Source organism: Stegodyphus dumicola, chromosome 3 (assembly GCF_044657685.1).
Source record: "Stegodyphus dumicola isolate Sdum_Otavi_A_Nest chromosome 3, ASM4465768v1".
Classification (NCBI taxonomy): Eukaryota; Metazoa; Arthropoda; class Arachnida; order Araneae; family Eresidae; genus Stegodyphus; species Stegodyphus dumicola.
This window is the reverse complement of record NC_140770.1, coordinates 250,761,620-250,784,362: the sequence shown is the minus strand read 5'-3', so window position 1 is coordinate 250,784,362 and position 22,743 is coordinate 250,761,620. Positions and strand designations below refer to the sequence as shown.

At 30.3% G+C, this 22,743-nt stretch overlaps 1 protein-coding gene across 11 annotated transcripts in view; it reads left to right on the top strand.

Annotated features, from left to right (window-relative positions):
* The window catches only part of LOC118191969 (uncharacterized), a 205,433-nt gene that overhangs the window by 153,811 nt on the left and 28,879 nt on the right, over positions 1-22,743 (top strand). For 10 of the 11 annotated variants that reach the window (XR_015040438.1, XM_085814032.1, XM_085814029.1 and 7 more), the window contains 3 exons: positions 5,324-5,401; positions 8,516-8,599; positions 19,039-19,170. Coding sequence is in view for 10 of the 11 variants with exons in the window: in XM_085814032.1 (XP_085670158.1) it covers positions 5,324-5,401; positions 8,516-8,599; positions 19,039-19,170 (294 nt within the window). In the remaining variant the exon portion in view is untranslated. The remainder of the gene's footprint in view (positions 1-5,323; positions 5,402-8,515; positions 8,600-19,038; positions 19,171-22,743) is intronic. The other variant, XM_085814035.1, reaches the window with a different exon arrangement.

Here is a 22,743-nt window from a genome sequence, read left to right as displayed (position 1 = left end):
AATAACACTTATATATTCAATTTCTCCATGTATGAATATGTATTGTTGTATAATTTTGTTATATCCAAACAAGCAAGGTATTTCCAAATCTTTAAGTTTGAACTGTAAAGTTATATGTTATGAATTTTGTATATTTCATAAATATTGTCTAATAATCATAAAGAGTATGGTGAGGTCAACAAGTTTGTCGAGATAGGGTTAAGACCCATTTCCACTTCTGCGTATGCATATGCGTTTCTCCCAATCAGGGTTTGGTTTCTGTAATTACAACAAAGCCTCGAGGGCTATCTGCCAAAAGGGGAGGGATGCCTTCGTGGAGGACTTTCTAAGGGAAAATAGCTCGCATACACGTTACACATAGGGAAAACCACAAAAACAGCCATGCAGCCAACCCGTTTACGGGATTCGAACCTCGGACCGAACTACCAGTGTTCAGTGATCTTACCACTCGGCCGCTGGTGGGCACAATCAGGGAATGAGTTCACTTTGATTGACATTGACAATCCAGTCAATATACGGTGACGGATGACGTACGGATGGAGTTCAACAATGTTCAACTTCTATCTATATGTCTGTGAATGCGTTGGAGGTCATGTGGTAAAAAAGGAGCAATCAGGTGTTGTCACCAAAAATTAATTTGGCCAGAAGTAGCAATGAACACTAGCTTAGGGAAAGAATGTTTAGATAAAAAATTCTTATTTCTGAATTAACATTATAGCAAGAATTCTGCGTGCTGAAAAGACAGCAATCAGCTGAATTTAGTTAAAAAAAGATAAGAAAAATAAGATAATTACAACTACAGTACTTGTTCGCAGATAAAATCAGGCGTTCAACAAAATCAGGCACAAAAATTATAATTCCAATTCCATGAAATAGCAAAATTTATCCTGACAATTATTTCCTAGTTCTTCATACACATTTACCTTTAATGAAAATGAATATCTGACTCTATCAAACTGCTATAGTAAATCAAATACAGCATTAATTTTTTTTTTAAAACAGATAAAAACTAAAAATGTTAATTTTTAATTAAATGTGATAGCCTTTTAAATATTATGCTAAATTTGTATTTCTCTATTTATAAATATACTTTTATATATATAAAAGTATATTTATAAATATTATATATATTTTATATATATATAATTTATAAATATACTTATATATATATATATACTTTTATATATAACATATAAGCACATGGAATGTATTTTTAGCAGCCCGTTTAACTTCAATAGGAACACCACTTTAAAAAATAATGTTTTTTGTAAGAAATGTACTAGAAGCTGAAGAACAAGCTCTGGTGAATTTTTTAGATGATAGCACACATAAATAGGACCAAAAAATTTAGTTTTAAGAATTGATTTACTTGATGTTTATAAGCCAAAATATGCATACCATTCCTGTGTGATGATAGCTTAGTGGTAAAGCTGACGGTAACAAGGTTAACTTTTGGGGTCGGAAGTTCGAATCCCATACGCTTTTTCCACCCTGTCTGCAACTTTCTCAGCTTCTTGTTCCAATTTGATCTGTATTTGTGTTTTATAATTTATTTCTATTATTATATGCATTAAATATAATGATTTATTTATGCTCTTATTTATTTAAATTTTCCCCACAAAAAGTTTTGAAAATTATATAATATGAATTTAAACATACCCTGTACATATACAGGCAAAAGTCTTTCGATTCCGGATTATAGATCATCAGTTTAAATCTGGTAAGATGGCATGCAGAAATTATAAAATTAAAAATATGAAAAAGTAATTTATGAAATAAAGAGGAATTATGATCTAAAGGGTATCAAAATTTACAAAAAAAAAAAAAAAAAAAAAAAAAAAAAAGCTTAATATTTATTTGTTTACTTTATTAAACATTTCTTTCAACGTGCGCATGCGTAAAGCATACATTACGCATAGTCGAAATTAGAAAATTGCAACGAGAAAACTATTTGATTTGTATTCGTGATATTTGTAATGACGAGGAATTTAATTTAAATCATAACAAAGAGGGAGTACATTGAGATGAAATACTACATTTAGTAAGGAATTATAAGCCGAATAAAACAAAAACATCGTGTTCTAAAGATAAGGATAGTGCTGATAAATCAACTTCCAGTTCACTGCGCGCCGCGACATCCCCCCCCCTGCGCAGAGCAGCGTGAAATTGATAAACAGATTTCGGAATGGTTAGAGAAACAAAGGAGCCTTTATCCATTTTTTGCAGCGATTCCACTTTTTGTTTGATGGACATCGAAACATTCAGTTAATCTTTAGATTATGGTAACTTGGCATTTTTTTGCCGACCAACCCTGCTACAGCAACCTGCTAGTTTTTTTTTTTTTTTTTTTTGACGCCATTTTGTTTTTACGAACTAAAGGCATGTTTCTTTCTTTCTTTTCCCCCCCCCCAACAATCTGCTAGCCAAATTACGTTTATGATAGAACTTTTTTGGAACAAAAGTGCTTAATCATGACGAAGATTAGGTGCGAAATTGGTAGAAAGTGCAGAATCGCAACCTGCTTGCCGCGTTTTTAAGAATTGCACATATAAGGTATCCATGTACACGTCAACCTATTTTCACTTTAAAAAATCCCAGAATTGCACAAAAATGGCATTGCGCACACTCTTGACTTTATCCATGTACACTGCTAAAGTCCTAGCTAGTAACCTTTATCGCCTTACCAAAATGTCGCTAAACTACCTGTTACCATATTCCAAAGATTAGCCAAACATTCTTTTCCTTTGAAAATCCTTTGGCAGCTCCAGCATCAGAAATTCTGTTTGACATAATTGAAAGTTCCAACTTACTTTTATAAAATTACTCTAACAGTCTGCAAAAAATAATAAGCTGCATCCAATTCGAAGATTAAGGAACAACGCAATCTGCAACATTAACTGAAATAGATAATTAGATAATTTTAGCTTATACCATCTGTTATACATTAAACGTGCATGCGTAAATGTATTATGCGCATGCATACACCCATATGTGCATGCATAAAGGTATTACGCGCATATGCGTTGACGCTTGCGCAGAAAGTTTGTAGCTTTGAGGCCCGGATTATGGGTGTCCGGACTAATGACTTTTGACTGTATATATATTTTTTTCGTTTCACTTTTATGTGAATGTACATACATGTGCTCAGACTTTGGTATGTTTCCAGCTCTAAACTTTCAATACTAATTAACATGAGACAATATTAATGCCCTAAACATTTACAAAAAATACTATAATAATTGCTTTTAAATTCAGTCCTCTCCAGCAGAAGTGCAGGAATTAATGAATTAAATATTTCCATGTTCTTTACCTAATGTGTGTATATATATATAAAGAGAAAAAGCTTATTTTTATAACTTTTATAAAAAGAGATATGAATTAAAAAATTTTTAATTAAAAATAATATTTTATGGATTATACATAAAATATAACTGCCCATTAGTGCATTTTAAAACAAACAAGATTTCTAATAAAATATCCAGCTATGACCCTGAAGAAATTAAAAATGAAGAAATCGATGCTAAAATTTTATATATTACCTGCTTTCTCCCGAAATTTGGGTATATTTTAAAAATATGCAATATCATATGGCAGTCAGCGGTATACAAGCATAGCAAATTTTGTGTAAATATTGTGAACCTTTCTTTACAGTTGCTCTGTATTTTTAAAGTACCAACTATTTTTTAATTTGTTTAACTTTTTTATTTTATTTATTTATTTGCTTATTTTTCAGTAACAGTACATTTTAGTTTTAATAATACATATATTATTTCATTAATATTTAAGGCTTCTAGAAACGCAAAAAATGTTTTTTTAATTTACTTCAGCTTCTATGCAATTAGTGATGTTCATAATATGCATTATAACCTTACTTATCTAAAAATTGCTAGCATACTTTACTTTTGCAGTTCATAAGCAAAAGTAAAAAATTCCAATAACATGGAATTTAAATATCTTAAGAATCCAAATCTTTTAAGTTAAATACAGAGACATCTGGTGGTAATAAATGCAATTGACCACCGAACTTCCGTATGCTTATATCCAACCCAATAGTGTAAACGGTCTGCGTATGCGTTTCACTCAATGACGCTACACATTCGCAATGCACTAATGGAAATGGGCCTTTATTTTGTCATTACTGCTTCTTTCAGCTGCCTGGCTTTTCAGTGATACCTCTAGTAAGAGGTGAGGACTGTTCTTTCCATTTCTTGTTGTATATGTACAGAAAAAGAAATTATTACAGTTCCCAAGAGAATTGGGTGATTTATTCAAGAGAAAGAGCTGTAAGACACTGGTCTACTCTGGCCCGTATGCAAATATGCCATTGACTCATAAAAGTGGCAGATAGTGTCTTTTGGGATTTGTCAAATTATCTCTGATTATTGTGTTGATTTGCCAATATTCTGGAATGATCTTATCATGCTCAAATAAGTAAAGCCATGGAGTTCTATCAGTTTCATAAGAGCATTGATTCCTGATGATGGAATGAATATTTTCTTCTTTTTTCCCTTTTGTTTTAATTTCTGTATGTTTGTTGTTTTGTTTTAATTTTTGCATGTGTTTGTTGTTCTTTTTTGTCCCATGTTTGTTTTCAGAACATTTATATGTGAGAAAATATATTCCACTGAAAAGTATCTCTTTTTATGCAAAAAGCCCTGAACAGCTAACCTTAATTTTTATATGCTGTAGTTCTTCCCCCAAAACATTTTAAAAGGGTCAAAACTTTTCTTTCATTTTGAGCAATTGAGTAAAAGCTAAGCACATATCTGCATCCAAATAAGTTTAACTATAATCTTCACATTAGAGCTACATAAGTTTTAAGAGATCTGATAATAATGTTAAATTTTATTGCAATCCTAAACTTAGGAAAACCTGATTAGTATATAAAAAAGCAAATGAAATATATATTTCATTAAATTTTTGCATCGCAAGGTATAATTCTTTTCTGTCAGTCTCTCTGTGTGAAGAGAAATCTATAGAGTCATATAATTATTGCAATAAACTATTTTTTCTTGCATGAGAATAGAATATTAGTAAGCATATAATTGTAAATGAGACTTTATGTTTACTTCGACCCATCTTCTTCTTTTTAAAAAAATATTAAGGAATTAATTACTTAAATAATTATAATAAAGATTTAGGCTGAAACAATTTATTTACTTAAAAATATACCCAGTCGTTTTTTGAAATTACTGGCAAATATCTGTAATAGTATATTTGTTTTCAAAATGGTGTTGTTATAACTATAGATTTATTTGCACTTTTTTGAGAAATACTTGTTGCAATTCTATATTACTTTCATGTAAATAATGCTTTTTTTTAGGTAAAAAATGTGAAGATGATGGAAAATAATTTTAATGTAAAAGGAGCTAGTAATGAAGAAGAAATTAAGTCTCGGACTGTATGTTAATTTTTTTATATCTTTACTAGATTTTAATTTTTAATAGATTCTTTTTTTTTTTTTTTTTCTTGTTGCTTTTAGAAAGGAATAAAAAATGGTCATTCACATATTCTCTGTTTTTGTAATCACCTCTTGAATTAGTATAAATGAATGTTTATAGTTTTGAATCATTTGTATAATATTATGCAGGTTTATAATTAGGCTTATATTTTTAAAAAATACTATAAAACATAGCCATATAGTTTTTCTATCTTTAAGAGTTGGGGGTGGGAATGTGTGTTCTTCAAATGAAAAGTAAAATTGGAAAGCTAACTTAATTTTAACTTGAAGTAATCATGGAGAAAGAGAAGAGAAACTGCTGATTTTACTAATTTTTGTGAAAATTTAGCGTTTAATTCAGAATTGGAAGCAAACCAGTTTTAAAATAACTTTGAAATCTTTGGACACTGATTAGGATAACTGAGATTCCATGCTTTATAAATATTAATTATTTTGGAGTTAAGGAAAAAAAGACTCTGAGTTGAGTATCGCTTTTATAATGTCAGATTAACAATAAATGTTTTTTATGTCAAAGCAATTCCATCTTTTGGAATAACGTGTTAAATTTGTTAAGGAGTAAAATTAAGAACTTGACCATTATTTTGTGCTCATTAAGTAAAAAATGAGGATAAAGGTTGTATAAATGTTTAAGAAAAACTGACTGCAACTTTGAAATCACTGAAAATTTAAACTGAGTTAAAGAGAAGGGAATTTTTTTAAAACTGATTTAAAAAAAAAAAAAAAAAAAAAAAAAAAAAAAAAAAAAATTTTTTAAAGTCTGCGTAATTAGGTATAAGCAAGAATAATGAGAAAGAATATACATATCTTTCGTTTTGTAATTGTATTTCAAAACAAAATTCATAAAGAAAAAGTTTCTTTATGAGTTATATGTATTTTATCTGCATGATCAAGGTTGGATACCTGTGGTTAAATCCATTTAAATTTGGACAGCATGCAGTAGGGTAGTTTTTAAGATACAGGTTCCTGGCATAAAAAATAAGCAAAACAGGAGGAAAGACTTGAAACAGATAATCAGTGATGATGCAATGTGAAAAACTGCAAAAAGTGATTTAAGTTTTTATATATTATGTCCATAATTTGCATCTGTTTATATAAAGAATGATCTGTTCCATTAAACTTCTGCCAGAATGATTGGCATGAGTTTAGTGACATCACCCACAGCTTTCAAGTTAATTGAGCTTGTAGGGTTTATATTTATTTTAACTAACATTTATTTTAAGTTTAAACTATCTTTCCTGTCAAGCCTTACTTTCCCCTGGAATTACCAATGAGTATGTAAATTCTAGTAGAACACGCAAGGATTCAAATTGTCAGCGGAAGTAATCTGAGTAAAATAGAAGGGAAACGAGTTCGAAGGTGTGCTTTCTTGCTTTACGAGCGTGGAGGTGGCTAGTTAGAAATTGAAGAACCACGCGTTTCGGCTTGTGTACTTGCCTCGGCAGATTGTTGAATCTTTCAACGTAATATTCAGAAGTTTGCTGAATTGTCAGCGGTATCTCAGAACGCGGTTAGGTTAGTTACGTGTAGAGAGCCTCGTAGTTAGTCACTTGTTATTATTCTCTTTTTAGTTTCTTATTTTTATTTTACCGCCGGGTCGGCGTAGTTTGTGAGCGTCAAGAGCACGCATTTGTAATTTCTAAAGTTGAATAAAAAGGGATTTAAACCCTTCTCAAGACTTTGTATGCTTTCCAGTTCATAGCAGTCACCACTATTGTTGCGTGCAGGTTGAAAGCGCGCAACATTACAATATATATTGTAATATATATATATGCCACTTTGACAGGGTTATGTGAAGCCATCCGATGCAAGTGCCTGGGCATGTCATGTGATGGGGGTCATCCTCCTAGATGACAGTGCCCAGCCCCATACTGCTATTCAAATTCAAGAACTGCTGGAAAAGTGGGAAATTTCGAGGCACCCCCCCCCCCCCCCCCAATATAGCTCAGGGTTAGCACCCATTGACTATTTCCTTTTTCTGACATTGAAGGAACATTTATCATGCAGAAAGTTGAGTGAGGATCTCTTCAAACAGTGAAGGGAGAACAGCTACTGAGAATTGGGTCAGTGGGCAGGAATGTGATTTCTACCAAACCGAGTTAAACAAGTTGATCCTGTGTTCAGATAAATGCCTAAACAGATTTTGTAATTATGTGGAAAAATTATTGGAAAGTATGCCTCCTAATTCGCTTTTGTATTTTCTGTCTGTTATTAATTAAATCATTTTTTATTAATTTTGTAGTTTTATTTTTTATTACTTTTTTTTTATCCATCCTTGTACATATTAAGTATACATAGCTGGCTTGTGTTTCTTCGTGCAAGAAATTTCTGTTCATGCCTGTCTATTTGAAAATAAATGTTGTGTCATAATAATATTTTCTAAAAATAATTAGCAGTTTGAGAAATATAAGTTTCTATAAATCATTTGGTTAAATCAGTATATTTTCAGTACTTATGTATTAACACATTCACCTCAGTAAAAGTTACTGAATTTTCAAGGTGAGCATAACAATTTATCACTTTTAACAAGCAATATCACCATTTTCATAAGCATTCTGTTTATTTTATTTGAAGTTCCAGCAGTTTTTATAAGCAAGGTGTGATATTTCATATTAACTCATTTTTAAAATGTGCACTTCTGGGATTTATCTGCAAGGGAAAGAACTGCAACAAAATTTTTACAAGAGATGCAGTATTTTTCTGTTAAATGGCTAAAGGTAACAACTGCTTTAAAGCAGTCATCATAACATTTCTGCCAGAACAAAAATGAAAATCTGCTTGTAAGTAGGTTTATTATTTGATATAAATACATAATTAAAACATAAAATATATATGCAAGTAATAAGTAATTTTTTGCAATTAACTGTCATCCTTCTTTTTCATCTTTAAAAAATTGCCAAACTTTGCCAGGGTGGTTATGATAATATGAAAGTACCATATTTTCATTATTAAATATTTATCAGCATTTGTTAGAAGCTTAAGATGCAAGTTTTAAAATTTAATGGATTTTGAAGTTTGTTATCTGCATTTCTAAGCATACATCTTTGTATTTTACAGGTACTATTCTCCAACATACCTGAGAAAAGAACTTTTGATGTAGAATCTTCTGGATCATCAGAAATTGAAATTATATTGCAACAGGTAATTTTGTCAAATTCGAAGATAAGTAAAGTTAAATGAGGGACTGAATTCAATGACATTTATGTTAGAACATTTAGTTTAACTCCGAAAAAGAAAATGTTTAGATTGAGATAAGCAGAATCTTGCTTTAATAAAAATTTTATAAAATAAGATACTGAATTCAGTGACTTTTATGTTAGAATGTTTAGTTTAACTCTGAAAAAGAAAATGTTTAGTTTGAGATGAGCAGAATCTTGCTTCAATAAAAATTTTATTTTAAAGAAACTTATGTATAAAAATTACTCTGCTACATTATTTATTTAAGGGAATTTTGTGTATTAAAAGAAAAACGGGTTAATTTCCTTCCTATATGTAATTTTTCAAGTTTTTTATGTTTAAAGCAATGATTCATCACAAATTAATCAGCCTGCATGGATGGATTTTATGATCTTGAAATTGTGAAATGATGATGAATCTATCATTAATTCTTTCACATAAAAAAAGAGTTGTTTATCTTGAAAGATTTCATTCAAGTAATCAAAAGATGAGGTTATGTTTTAGTGTTAGAGCAGCACTGATATAGGGAAACAAACCCAATATTTCATACTATATGATTATATTTTTGAACAATGATGCATTTTGAATGTATTGGAGGGATTTTTATTACCATTTCAGGTTTTATTTCAGTCCAAAATTTATATTTGGTGGTGATTACTATAATGTCTTTAGAACAGCAGTGTAAATGAAGCTATAAATAGATATTTGAAAAAATGAAATGAATAGCTTTTATAAGCTTTTTATCAGTTTTCTTTTTATATAAAATTATAGTATCTACAAAAATATTGCTTTTTTTTAATGTTTTTCCTAAATTATTTTTACTTTTTCTTCCTTTTTGTAAGTCTGAATCTAACAAGTTTTAGCTTTCGTAAGTAGTTTTTTATTGTTTGAGGAACTAAAAATTTCCAAAGAAAGCTAAAATGAAAAAAATTGTATTATTGAACCATTTACAAAAATTTAGGAAAATTAATTCCAATGTTTAATTTTATAAATAAATTTCGCTAGATTTTTTTTTTTTTTGTCTGTTTTGTTTTGTTTTGTTTTAAGTGATACACTTATTATATGGCATGCAAATGGTTATTCTGTAGCTTGGGAATTCTAAACCACTGGTCCGGAAACCAAAAAATTTGACTGATCTTTGGAGCTTTTTACCTGCTAAAAAAATTTTTTATTAAAAAATAATAATAAAATTTTTTCTGTTAATGCCATAATTTAGCATCTAGATCCCATAATTTTGTCTCTGAAATTGGCTCCACTGGAGTGTGCTCAAATTTGTCACTTGATACATCTTGCTTTTTTTTTAACTGGGCAGAGTGCTTGGAAAGGCTTGCAATAATTCTACTGTGCAAAAAAATAAATTGCACTCAGCTATGTAAATGAAGTAATCGCCAAACGGAGAAAACATTCCAGGGAACGTTCAAAGGTATCTCTCATGCAGAGTGTTTGCTTTCTTGAGTTCATGCACATGCTCTTTAAATCTTGTTCATTTATAATGTTAAGGCTCTTCAAAAGCTAATTTTGTATCCTGGATATTTCAGTCAGTGTTGAATTGTAGAGTGTGTATTAATAGTTGACAGTGAGCGAGTTGACTGGTTTTGGCAAATATAAAAAATAGTTCATTGATAATTTTTAATACTTAAAGGAAAAATTATTTTTTAACCTTTAATAACATGAAATGTAAATGTATGCTATTAAATTTTTTAATACCAGTTATTATGACAGCAAAACAGAATCTGAGTGTCCTCCAGGGGGGGAAATCACTATAATCATCATGAATATTTAAAATATGGGTTTATTCTTTGGCCCAATTCATATAGACAAAGATGGTCATCTTGCGTGTATCATTTGCCATGAAGTTTTTGTAAATGATGCTGAAACTATCAAAATATTATGACATTTGGAGTGTAGATATTCTAAGCTGAAAAATAGACTGTGTGCATATTCTGAGCATGAAAAACAAGAATTAGGATTATAGACAAAAGCATTTAAAAAAAAACATTGTTCAGAATAAGTCACTACTAAAATGCTCATATTAAGTTTAAGGCAAAAAATATCACGGTTTGTTTGTAAAAAAACCATTGGAACTTGGAATACAACAAAAGAGAACACATACTAAAATGGTGATGCTATTTGACTGAAAGACTGTGCATGGTTGCTAGAAGAATGATTATTCACATCGTTGCCAGAGCTCGGCACATTTTGAAAATTTGGCGGCTTCTACTGATGAAGTGGTTGCATTAATACGTAAGTACCACCAGCTTTAAACAGACATTTGTTTAGAAATGTTTGGGTGCTTGGTTGCTGATAAAATCAAATTGATTCCTTTTTCTGGTAATACATTAAGAGGAAGAACTGAAAAATATCAAAGAATGTGGAATACCAGTTAATACACAAGATAAAAAAAATTAAATTTTTTTGTAATACAAATTAGTGAATCAGGAGATATTTCTAAAAAGATCATATTAATTTGCTATGTCAGGTATATTGATTTTATTTTGGAAGAAATAAAAGAAGAATTATTAAGTTGTATAGAACTGATTTCATATATACCAAACAATGGAATTTGAAAGCAATTAATTTGTATGTTATTAACCCCTTAACTGCCGCGGGCGTATATATACGCCTTGCTCAGCCGATGCGTTAACTGCCCCAGATGCGCAGCTGATGCGTTAACTTTGCGAATAATTTTAGGTGTAGCAGCGCAAAGCAAATGATAGCAGTTTGGAAGGATGTATATATACGCCTGGGGCAGTTAACGCATCGGCTGAGCAAGGCGTATATATACGCCCGCGGCAGCTAAGGGGTTAAACACTCATTAACATATTATACCTGCATAGGTATATGTACCAATGGAGCAGCTAATATGTTTGGCAGACTTTGTGGCATTACTGAAAAAATTCAGCAAGTAGCCAGTTCTGATTTAATAATTACCCACTCAGTAATGCTCAGACAATAATTAGCAGTGAAAATTCTGTCCACATAATTAAACAAGGTTTTTATAGACTCTATAAAAATTGTTAATTTTATGAAAATATTGTGATTTAAACAATGGGTTGTTTGTAATATTTTATCAGGAAGTTAGTTTGGAAAATTATTATTATATACAGAAGTTAGACAGCTCTTGCATGGCAAGATTTTAAGGAGGCTTTTTTAGTTTAAGGATTGTGTTGAGAATCGAGCATTTAATTGATGTTATGTGCACTTTCAGTGGCATTATTGTTTTGTTCGATTATTATGTTTTATGCATCCAGCATTACTATTATTTTTGTCATTCTAAAAGTTTTTATGTAAACAATAAGACGTACGTAAGTTCTCTTTACCTTTTTACTTCCTTGTACAAAGTAAAAAGGAAGTATTGTAATCGCGAAAAGCTTCGAGCAGTATATTTCAACAAAAATATCCACTTTGACCGCTTTTGAATGCAATTTAACGATGTTTTTGCATAATATCTATACGTAAGGACAGAATAAAAGATTCTTTTCCTCCAAAAAAACTAAAAAAACTGCTTTAAAATGAATTCTGAAGAGAATTTTTTGTGGCGTCTGTATGAACGTATGTGCATACGAATGTACGTACGTATCTCGCATTACTCAAAAATGAGTAGCCTCAGAACATTGAAATTTTGTATATAAGACTACTATAACATGTAGATGTGCACCTCATATTTTGGTTTCAATCGGCCGCGCCAAACGTATATAAATATATTTATAAATATATCCACTTTGTTACCCGGCTGAGTGATCTCAGTTTCTTTACTCTTATATTTTTTTAAATTGTACATTTTTTGCTTTAAAAATGATTGAATTATGTTGTTTTTATCTTCGGTTAAAGTTTTTATGCCTTTCGTAATTCTGGAAGCAATATTTGTACAATTATCAACTATTTAAAAGCTGTTTAAGTGAGGTTAAGTTTTAAATAACATGGCGGACATATTTGTTTACATTTGAAACAGCAGAATTGTAGATTTGCTGCCAATCTAGAGACACTAAGCTTCGCAACACAAAAATAACGCCTTCATTTATTATTGCGAATTAAATCATGCTTAATCCTTTCTGGAATTTTTTCGAGGAAATAAGTATTTAAGATTTACTTCGTAATTTTTAATACAGATATTTTGAGTTTTTATGTATTTTTGCCTTGTCGCGAAGTGAAAACTGAATTAATTGAATGAGAAATACTCAATCATCTGAATTAATTGAATGAGAAATACTCAATCGTCTGAGAAAAACTGTTTCTTTTTCATTTTGTTTGCTTAATTTCTTTTATACATCGTTCTAGCTTTGTTATAGTATTTGAATAGAACATGTGGCAACGATTAGATAATTCTTTAAATGATATAAATTTTATGCATTCTGAGTTATAATATGAACGAAATATAATACTGTTAAGTAAAGCTAGCGCCAGAGTATCGCTATGGTAAACAAAGTGAATTTTAAAGAATGCATTTATTCTATTGTGGTTTATGCGCTGTCGGCGAAGTAGGTTTAATTCAATCTAATAAGTTAAATGAAATGCAAGAAAAAAATACGTATAATTTAATATTCCGTACAAGGAAGTCATGTGGTGTACACATCAGATTTTTTGGTTTTAAAGTCTGAAATTCATTTAGCCATCACTCTATTTTGTTAATTTTATAACAGGTTATGGGTTTTAGCGAAGTTTAACTGCGTAATAAAGTAACAATGGCTATGTTGACATATTTGAATCGCGGATGTTTTTTACTTTCATTTTTGATTTCAAAACTTCCACCCGAACAGTGCGTAGGTAGATGCTACAGTGTACCGATAGCTTTTTTTGCTGCATATTTCCTGGTTAATGATAATGTAATATGGAAGCTAAAAATTTTGTTCAGTGTACCAAATTGGAATTTTTATTCAACTGGACTGATTGGAAATTTGAAATAAACTCTTTGTTTGTGCTCAACGATTGTGCGGGCGTCTTCGATAATTCTCTTGTCGAGCCAAAAGCACTGCAGAAGGCGCAAATGAAAAGATGATGCGCAAGTACAGCAAAGCCGCAAAAGCGTATGCATGGTAATTCTGCGCTAGCAATATGGAATGAGTTATTAAGTAATTTTGAGAAGGTCTCAAGTGTGAAATTGGACACTCTTCTGCAACAGTTTTTCACCTTTTAGATCGAGAAAGATGAAAGTGTATTGCAATCACTTGCACGTTTACGTACACTGTAGATGGATCTTCAACGTGAGCAGTGAAGGAAAGTTGCTTAAGAACTTGCTAGCACCACGAATCTTATCTATTCTCCCGGATGACGAATATCTCGAGTTGAAATCTAGATTGCTAATTATGGTGCAAAACATAGTGGAAAGAAATGGAAGAAGAGTGGTAAAAAACCTCAGATTGTTAGCCAACCCTTGACAACAAATAATACCAAAACGATGAACAGACTTAGTAAGACCAGTGATGGTATGAAAGGTTTCAATTTTCGTTGTCATAAACCCGGGCACATTGGTAAATTTTGCCCAGTTTTCCCTGACATGCCAACCACGACGAATGGCAAAACAGAGACCATCTTTGTAAATACTCAATGCAGTGTGTTTGCTTGTCAAGAACATGATTGTGGCCGAAATGTGTGGCTTAAAGACGATGGAGCTACAGTACACATTACAAATTCAGCCAAGTATTTAAAGGCGTATCGTCACTTTAATAGACAAGTAGAAATCACAGTCGGTAACAAACAGACAATACCAGCATATGGCTGTAGGGACATTGACGGAAAAGTACAAAAGTGCACGACGGAAAAGTACAAAAGCTGAGCTGAGCTCACTGATGTACTGTACACACCAGAAATTGGCAAGAATTTGTTGTCGGCTTCGAAAGCAATGAAGCTAGGAATCTTGAACTTTGGTGATTCAGGCAATATGATTTGTCGTTTCTTTCACAAGGAGACCCAGATAATATACTTTTAGAGGCCCCATGTTCATCAAATAGATTCTTTGAACTATGTGCAAAACCAGTCAAGTCACAAGGGGGTTCTGCTGCTGCAGCTTACTTGGTTGACAACAAAATGACTACTCCTTTTCCTGGGACAGCAATGAAGATGATGACAAAATTGCCATTATCACTTTAACATTGATGACTTGGGCATGAAGGAATACAGTACGTGAAACGGTACCTGCACCAAAATGGTATAGATTTTATCGACGATGGACTATTTTGTGAACCATGTGCATATGGTAAACAAAGTCAACGAACATTTAAGCTAAAACGATTCAAAACACAAAAGTCTGGTGAAATAATGCATGCAGACTTACTTATTGTGTAAACAATAAGACATATGTAAGTTCTCTTTACCTTTTTTGTTATTCTCAAATTCATTTAGTTAAATTAAGTCTCAAATTCATTTAGCCATCATTCCGTTTTGTTAATATTATAATAGATTGAAGTAGAAATATTAATTGATCAAAAGAATCTTTAAGCAATTTATTTGTCTTTTGTAGAATGAGTATGAAAATTAGCATATTTAAGTGATATATTTTCATATTTCAGTGTTTTAAGTTTGAAGTTTATGAGGAACTGAAATAAATGTGTTTCATTTATTTAATAAAAAAATTTAGTTGGATAAAATAAATAATAATAATAATGATGATATATTTAATTATTGTTTTGATTTTGTTAATTTGCAGCAAGATTTAAATTTATCAAAAATTAAGTATAATTATTGGACAACACTTACTAATTATTGGACAACACTTACAATCTAAGTAATGGTTTCGAAAGATATTTCCTGTCCTAAAAAACCATATTTAAAAGGAATTTGTGGATAACAAACCCATTCGAAACTCATAATAGGAGTAAATTAAAGTAATAAGGACTATGAGTTTCTCCTTGAGGTTAGTTTAAATCAGGGATGTCAAACTCATAGGTACACTTGGGCCAAACAAACAAGGTTTAACTTTAGGTGGGCCGCAAAAACAAAAAAAAAAAAAAAAAAAAAAAAAAACAATACTCATAGAAACGTAGATTTATTTCAAATAATACGATAATAAACATACTATATATATATTTATATAGAAAAGAACAAGAAAAATTTAATGTTTATGTCCTGATACTTGACATCTCTTCTCTGCTATTATCTTTCCTATTTCGGGAGAAATTTTGTTTGCAGTGATAACTTTCAACGCTGACCCAAGGAGAGCATCATTAATACGGTTTCTATCACAGCATTAAGTAAACAAACAGTTCGCTAGAACTATAGCTACTACTGAGATGAGTTGTTTGTTCTCGGTTTTTATAAGCTTTATAATTAATTTCTCGAATATACTGGAAACATCTATAAATATCTGGATTTTTGTGGATGGCAACAGCAATTACGAGATATTTATTTATTAGGTATTAAATGCACGCGCTGTTCTATTTTTAACCTTCCAACGCAGCTGTCTTTTCAAAAATTGTCTGCGTTGCTAAGGCAACATGAAGCAAATCTAATTACAATTCTAAATAAAAAAAAAAAAAACTAAATAAATAAATAACTATGAAATCCGTAACAATATGAATTAAGTAATAATTAATAATAGAGCAAAGTGCATGCACATGCATGCACCAATATATCGTACAAAACTATGATTGGAAAACTGAGACCATGAGTTCAGCCACATTCGGCTATCGGGGGATGCGTACAAGTTCTGAGTGCACGTGTCCCCCAAAAGCCGAAGGTAGCTGAATGCAAGCTACTCACACGCATTTGTAATTTAAGTAGTGTGTGTGTGTCAGCTCGCTCTGAGTAATCTAACAACACTGAATAAATTATCGTTAATTACTTAGCAGTAAACATTTCATTTTTTTCTTCGTCAATATGTTATTTTATTATTATATATTATTATTTGCCGATATATTGGCCGGGCCGCAAAAATATTTGTTGTGGGCCGCGAGTTTGACATCCTTCGTTTAAATATTATGTTGAAAATTAGTTTTTCAACATTGTCTATAGATAAAATTTGGATCAAAATGAAAATGAGGGATTATCTCTATATGAAAAAGCAATGGAAATGTTAGTCCCCTTCATAACAACATATTTATGTGAAGGAGGATTTTCATTTATGATGGTAATTAAAATTAATTTAGAAACTGGCTTTTGGTTCTTTCACGGCTTTGACATAGCTTGACTAACTGATAGAACCCATAATTAAAAAGCTAATTGAAGGAAAGCAGCAGCAATCTCCTTATTAACATTATATGCCAAATAAACGTAAATTGTAAGTATTTAATTCTGTAGTAATCAGAGGACTGATTTTGGGTGTTGTGTGTTTTTTAGTATGCAGTGATTTTGTAATTATTTTTATACTTTTCTGCGATATTTCTTAAATGTTTATTTACTTATAATAAAATAATTATAATAATTTCTTATCTTTGCATTTAAATATTATTGTAGGTAAATAATAATAAAAATGTTACAATTAACTTATGTAGTAGTTCTTTAATACCTAGTAAAGTTTCTTTGTTTAAAAAAAATAATTAAAAAAAAAAAGTCCGTGAAATTTTTTCACAAATTTGACCAGTCCACAGGCCTAAAAAGAATTGAGAAATACTGCTACAGCTGATCTGTGTAATATAAGAAACTAGAAATATCTTTTATTGATGACTGTGATAATGCAAATGTTTATAAAGTTTGTGAATTAGATGTATTATTGAAAAAATAAAATGAACATTAATAAGGATACATATAATTATCTTAAATGCTTAATTTGTTATGATGCATGAAGCATAAATTTAAGATTGTATGGTGCTTGGAATATCTATATATCTCAGTATTGACAGTTTTTGAAACCACAAGACTGATTGTTATTTTGATTCTGCATACTATTCTCATTACCCATAAACATGATACTACAGTGTTTCTTGTATTATTTTGATTATTTAAAAATGTTATATAACAATTACATTGCAATGTAATTACTGGTATTCCAAAGTAAAATTTTTAAAAATGTTAAGTGTAAATTAAGATTTTCAAGCAGCTTTTATTATTGGCTGGTTTGTTAATTTTCTAGATATTATTAAATATTTGCTTTTTCATTATTGTCAGTCTAGAAACACTTTTATGCAGTACAATAATCATGTCAAAAGAAGTAGGAAAATCCTTTTGCCTTAAAAGAAGGTAATCATAGACTTCTATAAATCAAATACCAGCTCTGTTCAAAAGTGACAACAGAAATAAAGACAAAGGAAGTTGTTTAATTTCACATAGCTATAAATTTAAAAAGAAGTATTATGAGTAAGTCAGGTGATAAAACTAACTAAAATTCAAAAACATGTTTGGTACATTATTTCCTTTACCAATGTTGGTAATTATAGTTTTTATTAGAATAATATTTGACCATTTCTATATGCCTAAGCATGTAGCCATTTTGAAAATTATTCAAAATACTAGGAATAATCTCTGTAATTCATTTTTAAAATTATCTCAAGATATTCTAACAAAATTATGGGGAGGAATACCAGTAAAGTTTATGTATCATTTCAAATAAACAGCATTTAAAACATAGTTTTTCAAAAAAAATTTGTGTTTGTATTTTATAATTTAATTTGATTGCTAAACGTAAAATTTTATTTGTATTGTAATCATTATTTCTGTTTTGCAATTGGAATTCTAAAGTATCATTATTATTGCATTAATTATGATGAGGTGAGGAGGTAATTATATGATTAAATATGCAAATTTCAATTAAATAGAGTTTTTTTTAACAAATCATTTTTTAGAGATTAGTTTAAATACAAAAAAAAAAAAAAAAAAAATCATATATTAGTTATACAATAATAAGTACGTGTGATAAATTGAAACTGGTTTATTGTGTTGATAGAATGATGACTTACTAGCGCAAATTGGGTATGGCATTATACATAGAAGATGCATGCATAAAAAAGCAGACTTGCAGACAGGCCAAATTTAAATACTATTTCTTTACTTGTAATTAAACATTATGTGGCTGCAAATAACTTGGCACACTAATCATGCCCATTCCAGAAGATAACTACATTTTTCAGATTGTTGCAATAAGAAGAAAACTGTGCAGCAGCAGCAGTCTAGCTTAGGTAGGCACAAAATCAAAGTGTGTTGTATTCAGGACGAAATTTTCAGAATGGATTAGTTTCTGTTTCAATACATTTTGACTGAATAATTAATGAAGCTCTAAACTTATTATTTCATTTCTTATTATTGGGTGTTTGAATTTTATTCCATTTAAGCATTATGTAAAAGTCATATGATATGAATTAATCTAGAAATGTTTAACTCCAGAAAAGTTTATTATAAGCAATTACTACTTTTAGAATAAAGAGGGAAAATACCCAAATTAAAAATGAAGAATTAAGAGTTTATTGTTAATTTAAATTATAATTTGATTTGACTTAAATGTTTAAATATTAATAAATTCTTTCAATTTTCTATAGAATCTTAATGAAACCCTAAGTACTGCAAAAAAACGACCCTTACAAAATCATGGTGCACATTTTTCTCATCGAACTATGCACAAAGAAGTTACATCAACACCACTGAAAGATGTTATTACTCTTGAAGTGAAGGTATTTTGCTGTCATGTTCATTTTTTTAATACAATAAGTTATTTAGTTTAATTAAATTACTATAACAAAACTCAATACATTAATCATAATACTAGAATATTTTAACATTATTATAGAATATTTTAACATTATTATAGAATATTACTAGAATATTATTCATATCACTTTGACAGTAGCTGGGGTTTTCATTTGCCTTTTTATGAATTTTCCTAACTTTAATAATTAAAGGTGATTTGTAATCAGTTTACTTGGGCACAAAATAGAAAATTTTATTGCATATCAAAGATCTATAAGCCTACATAAAAATAAAGGACATAACATGACAGTATTTTTTTTCCTCGTCCGGAAAGTGAGGGAAACATTTGCGTGATTTTATGATTTACTTTGAGGTGTTTCTCTTCTCTTTTAATTTTTGCTACCAATTGCCATTTTCAAGAACATTCTTTCAGTTTGGATTGTTTGCCCACATGTGGCAATTTGCTTTCTGTTTCTCCATTTCATATAGTTCAGAAGCTAATGAGATTCTCTCTCTCTTTTTTTTTTTTTTATTATTATTATTTCTTTGTTAATTTTTTTGTTGCATCAATAGTGTTTTTCGTTTTGCAGTGTATTGCTTTCTTTAGATTTTTCAGTTTAACATTTTTCTTTATATTATTTCAACCATTTTGCACTTTCACTATTATAAATATTTTAGTGTTCTCTACATTTTCATGTTTGTTTCTCTTTCAGAGTATATCAAGAGACAGGAATTGATATTCCATATGCTTAAGGCATGACTTAAGCATATGGAATATCAATTCCTTAAGCATTAAGTCACGTCTTAAGCATATGAAATTTTTGAAGCATTTTCATTTGTTTGATTAATTTCAAACATCAGAATATCATTTCCAAATCTAAACTAGTTAAATGTAATCTTCTATTCACATTTCGAAAATTATGCATAAATTCAAACTGTCATTTCTTCATCGCATTATAAGAAACACGCGTTTGTCTAAAATTGAAAAACCTTTTTCTAAAATTGAATATGAATTATATTACCTTCATTTAAAAACTACCTATATTGCTTTAAATGTTTCTTCGTTCGATCATAAATCTTGGCCCAGAACTGATACCACTTGTCCGTCAGTTGTCTAGTCTTACCCATCTTATAAATCTTGCCACTGTAATACTAATTCCATTGTTAATATCGCTAATGTTAATCTTTTGGAGGATCATATGAAAGTATTGACATATAATTTCAACTTTTCAAAGATATCTAATTCTTCACTTCCACTCTTATTGAAAAAAACTTTTAAATCCTCTAAAAATTTCAGAAGCACAAGAAGACACAATCCACCAATTAATTATTCATAACATGAATTCTAATAATAATGTTTCAAATCCTAACCAAAAGGAAAGAAAGGCCTTACACGAAATTCATTTTGATCCTAACATTATTTTCAAAGCTGATAAGGATGGACAGATCTTTGTTATGGGCAAACACTGACAGAGTAACAAAACTGATAAATGAAAGTTCATAGTACTCGATCTCTAAAGCTCCTTTAACGTCTGACCTCATGAAAGTTAAAACAGCTGTTTAATATTTTCTTATACTCCTAACACAGTTTAAAAATAATTTATTCCACCTATTGGTAACTGTGCTAGGTTTTATGCTCACTCCAAAGTCTACGAAATTGGAATTTCTTTTCAACTTATAGTTTCTAACTTAGGAATGGTATACTATCCTTTGGCCAAATATTTAGTTTTTGTATTTTCTCCTTTACTTACTGAAATATTCACTCTGTAAACATTTCTTTTGGAGTTGCTGATAAACTGAAAAGTATTTTTCCCTTTTACTCCATTATGGTTTCTTTTGATCTTAAATCACTGTATACAGTACAAAGTCCGTAATCCGGATGTCCATTATCAGCAATGATCTATAATCCATACCTCAAAGCCACAAACTTACACTTGTGCGTAATGCGTTTATGCATGTGCGCATGTGTTTACCCATGCTCGCTTCCGATACTGAAGAAAGTGACAAAGAAATTATTGAAAATGAAAAAATTTCGATTGACAAGTTAGTCTGTATTCTCGACAGGGTAATTACAGGACTTGAACAGTGGAACTTTGTAACTGAACAAGAAATTATGTCTGTTTATATAATTAAAGAGAAAGTATTAGCACAAAAATCGAAGCATCTTAAACAACTTACATTGAAAGAAATGTTTAATGAAGTAAACAAATAAATATTAAGCTTTTTTTTGTAAATTTTGACACCCTTTAGATCTTAATTGCTCTTTATTTCATAAATTACAGTTTTTTTTTAATTGTGTTATTTCTGCATGCCATCTTACCAGATTTAAATTGATGATCTATAATCCGGAATCGCCGAAGTCCCGATGAGTCCGGATTACGGACTTTGTACTGTACTAATGTTCCAGTCAGAAAAGCACTAAAATATCATGAAACTATGCTTCAAAAATTCTGTTTCACACATATTAAAATTGAAGAGTTAATTTCGCTTACTAAAATCTCTTTGAGTCAAATCCACTGTGTTTTCCAAAACGAATATTGTTGCTAAATTAAAGGATTAGCTTATTGCTATTAATCCCCTCAATCATGTACTGGCTGACATTTACATGTGCTATTTTGAGTTAAAATTATTTAAGAAACTGTCTTTCTGTCTCTGGATTTGTTACATAGATAACACTTTTGTGGTATTTCAAGGTAATAAAAAGTATTTATCTCAGATTTTATTTGCTACAAATTCATTTGATCCAGCCAACCAGTTCATCTTTGAAACTGAATCTGACAAACACTTCCCTTTCTTGATATTCTTAGAATCTGTAATTGATCTTGCCCTCTAAGAAAACATTCTGCTATTAGAAATAATGTCAGTAACCTTCTTGTGCTTCTATTTCATCCTTTTAACACTTACAAAATTGCATGGTTTCTTCAGAAGTTAAATTTTCAAATCATTTTCTTGCCTGTTAATAAAATCTGTGATTTGATTCCTAAAGATTCCGTTTCTGATTTTAATTCTTAAGGAATTTATAACGTATCTTGCCAGAGTTGCTTTAGATATATCGATCAAATTAAAAGGACGTTAAAGTTTTGCATCAAGGATTATATTTGAAGAGGTGAAAGTGACAGGTCTACAAGAGCTAACCATAGTTGGAAATTTAATCATAATTCATCCATGTAGGGATTGTTGTTTGACTTACTAATAAAGACAGACCTTACGCCAAATCTTTCCCTTCTAGCTGTTAAACTTTATGCCAGTCTAATACAAGAGTAGTCTAATACAGTCAAAAGTCGTTAATTCGGACACCCATAATCCAGACCTCAAAGCTACAAACTTTCTGCGCAATTTCGCGTTGACGCATGCGCAGAAAGTAAGACCTTTACAGCTGCAAATATGTGTGTGCGCATGTGCAAAATACGTTTACACATGTGTGTTTAATGTATAACGGACGGTATAAGCTAAGCTAAAATTATCTAATTCAGTTAATGTTGCAGATTAATCTTCGAATCGAATCCGGCTTATTATTTTTTGCAGACTGTTAGAGCAACTTTATAAAAGTAAGCTTG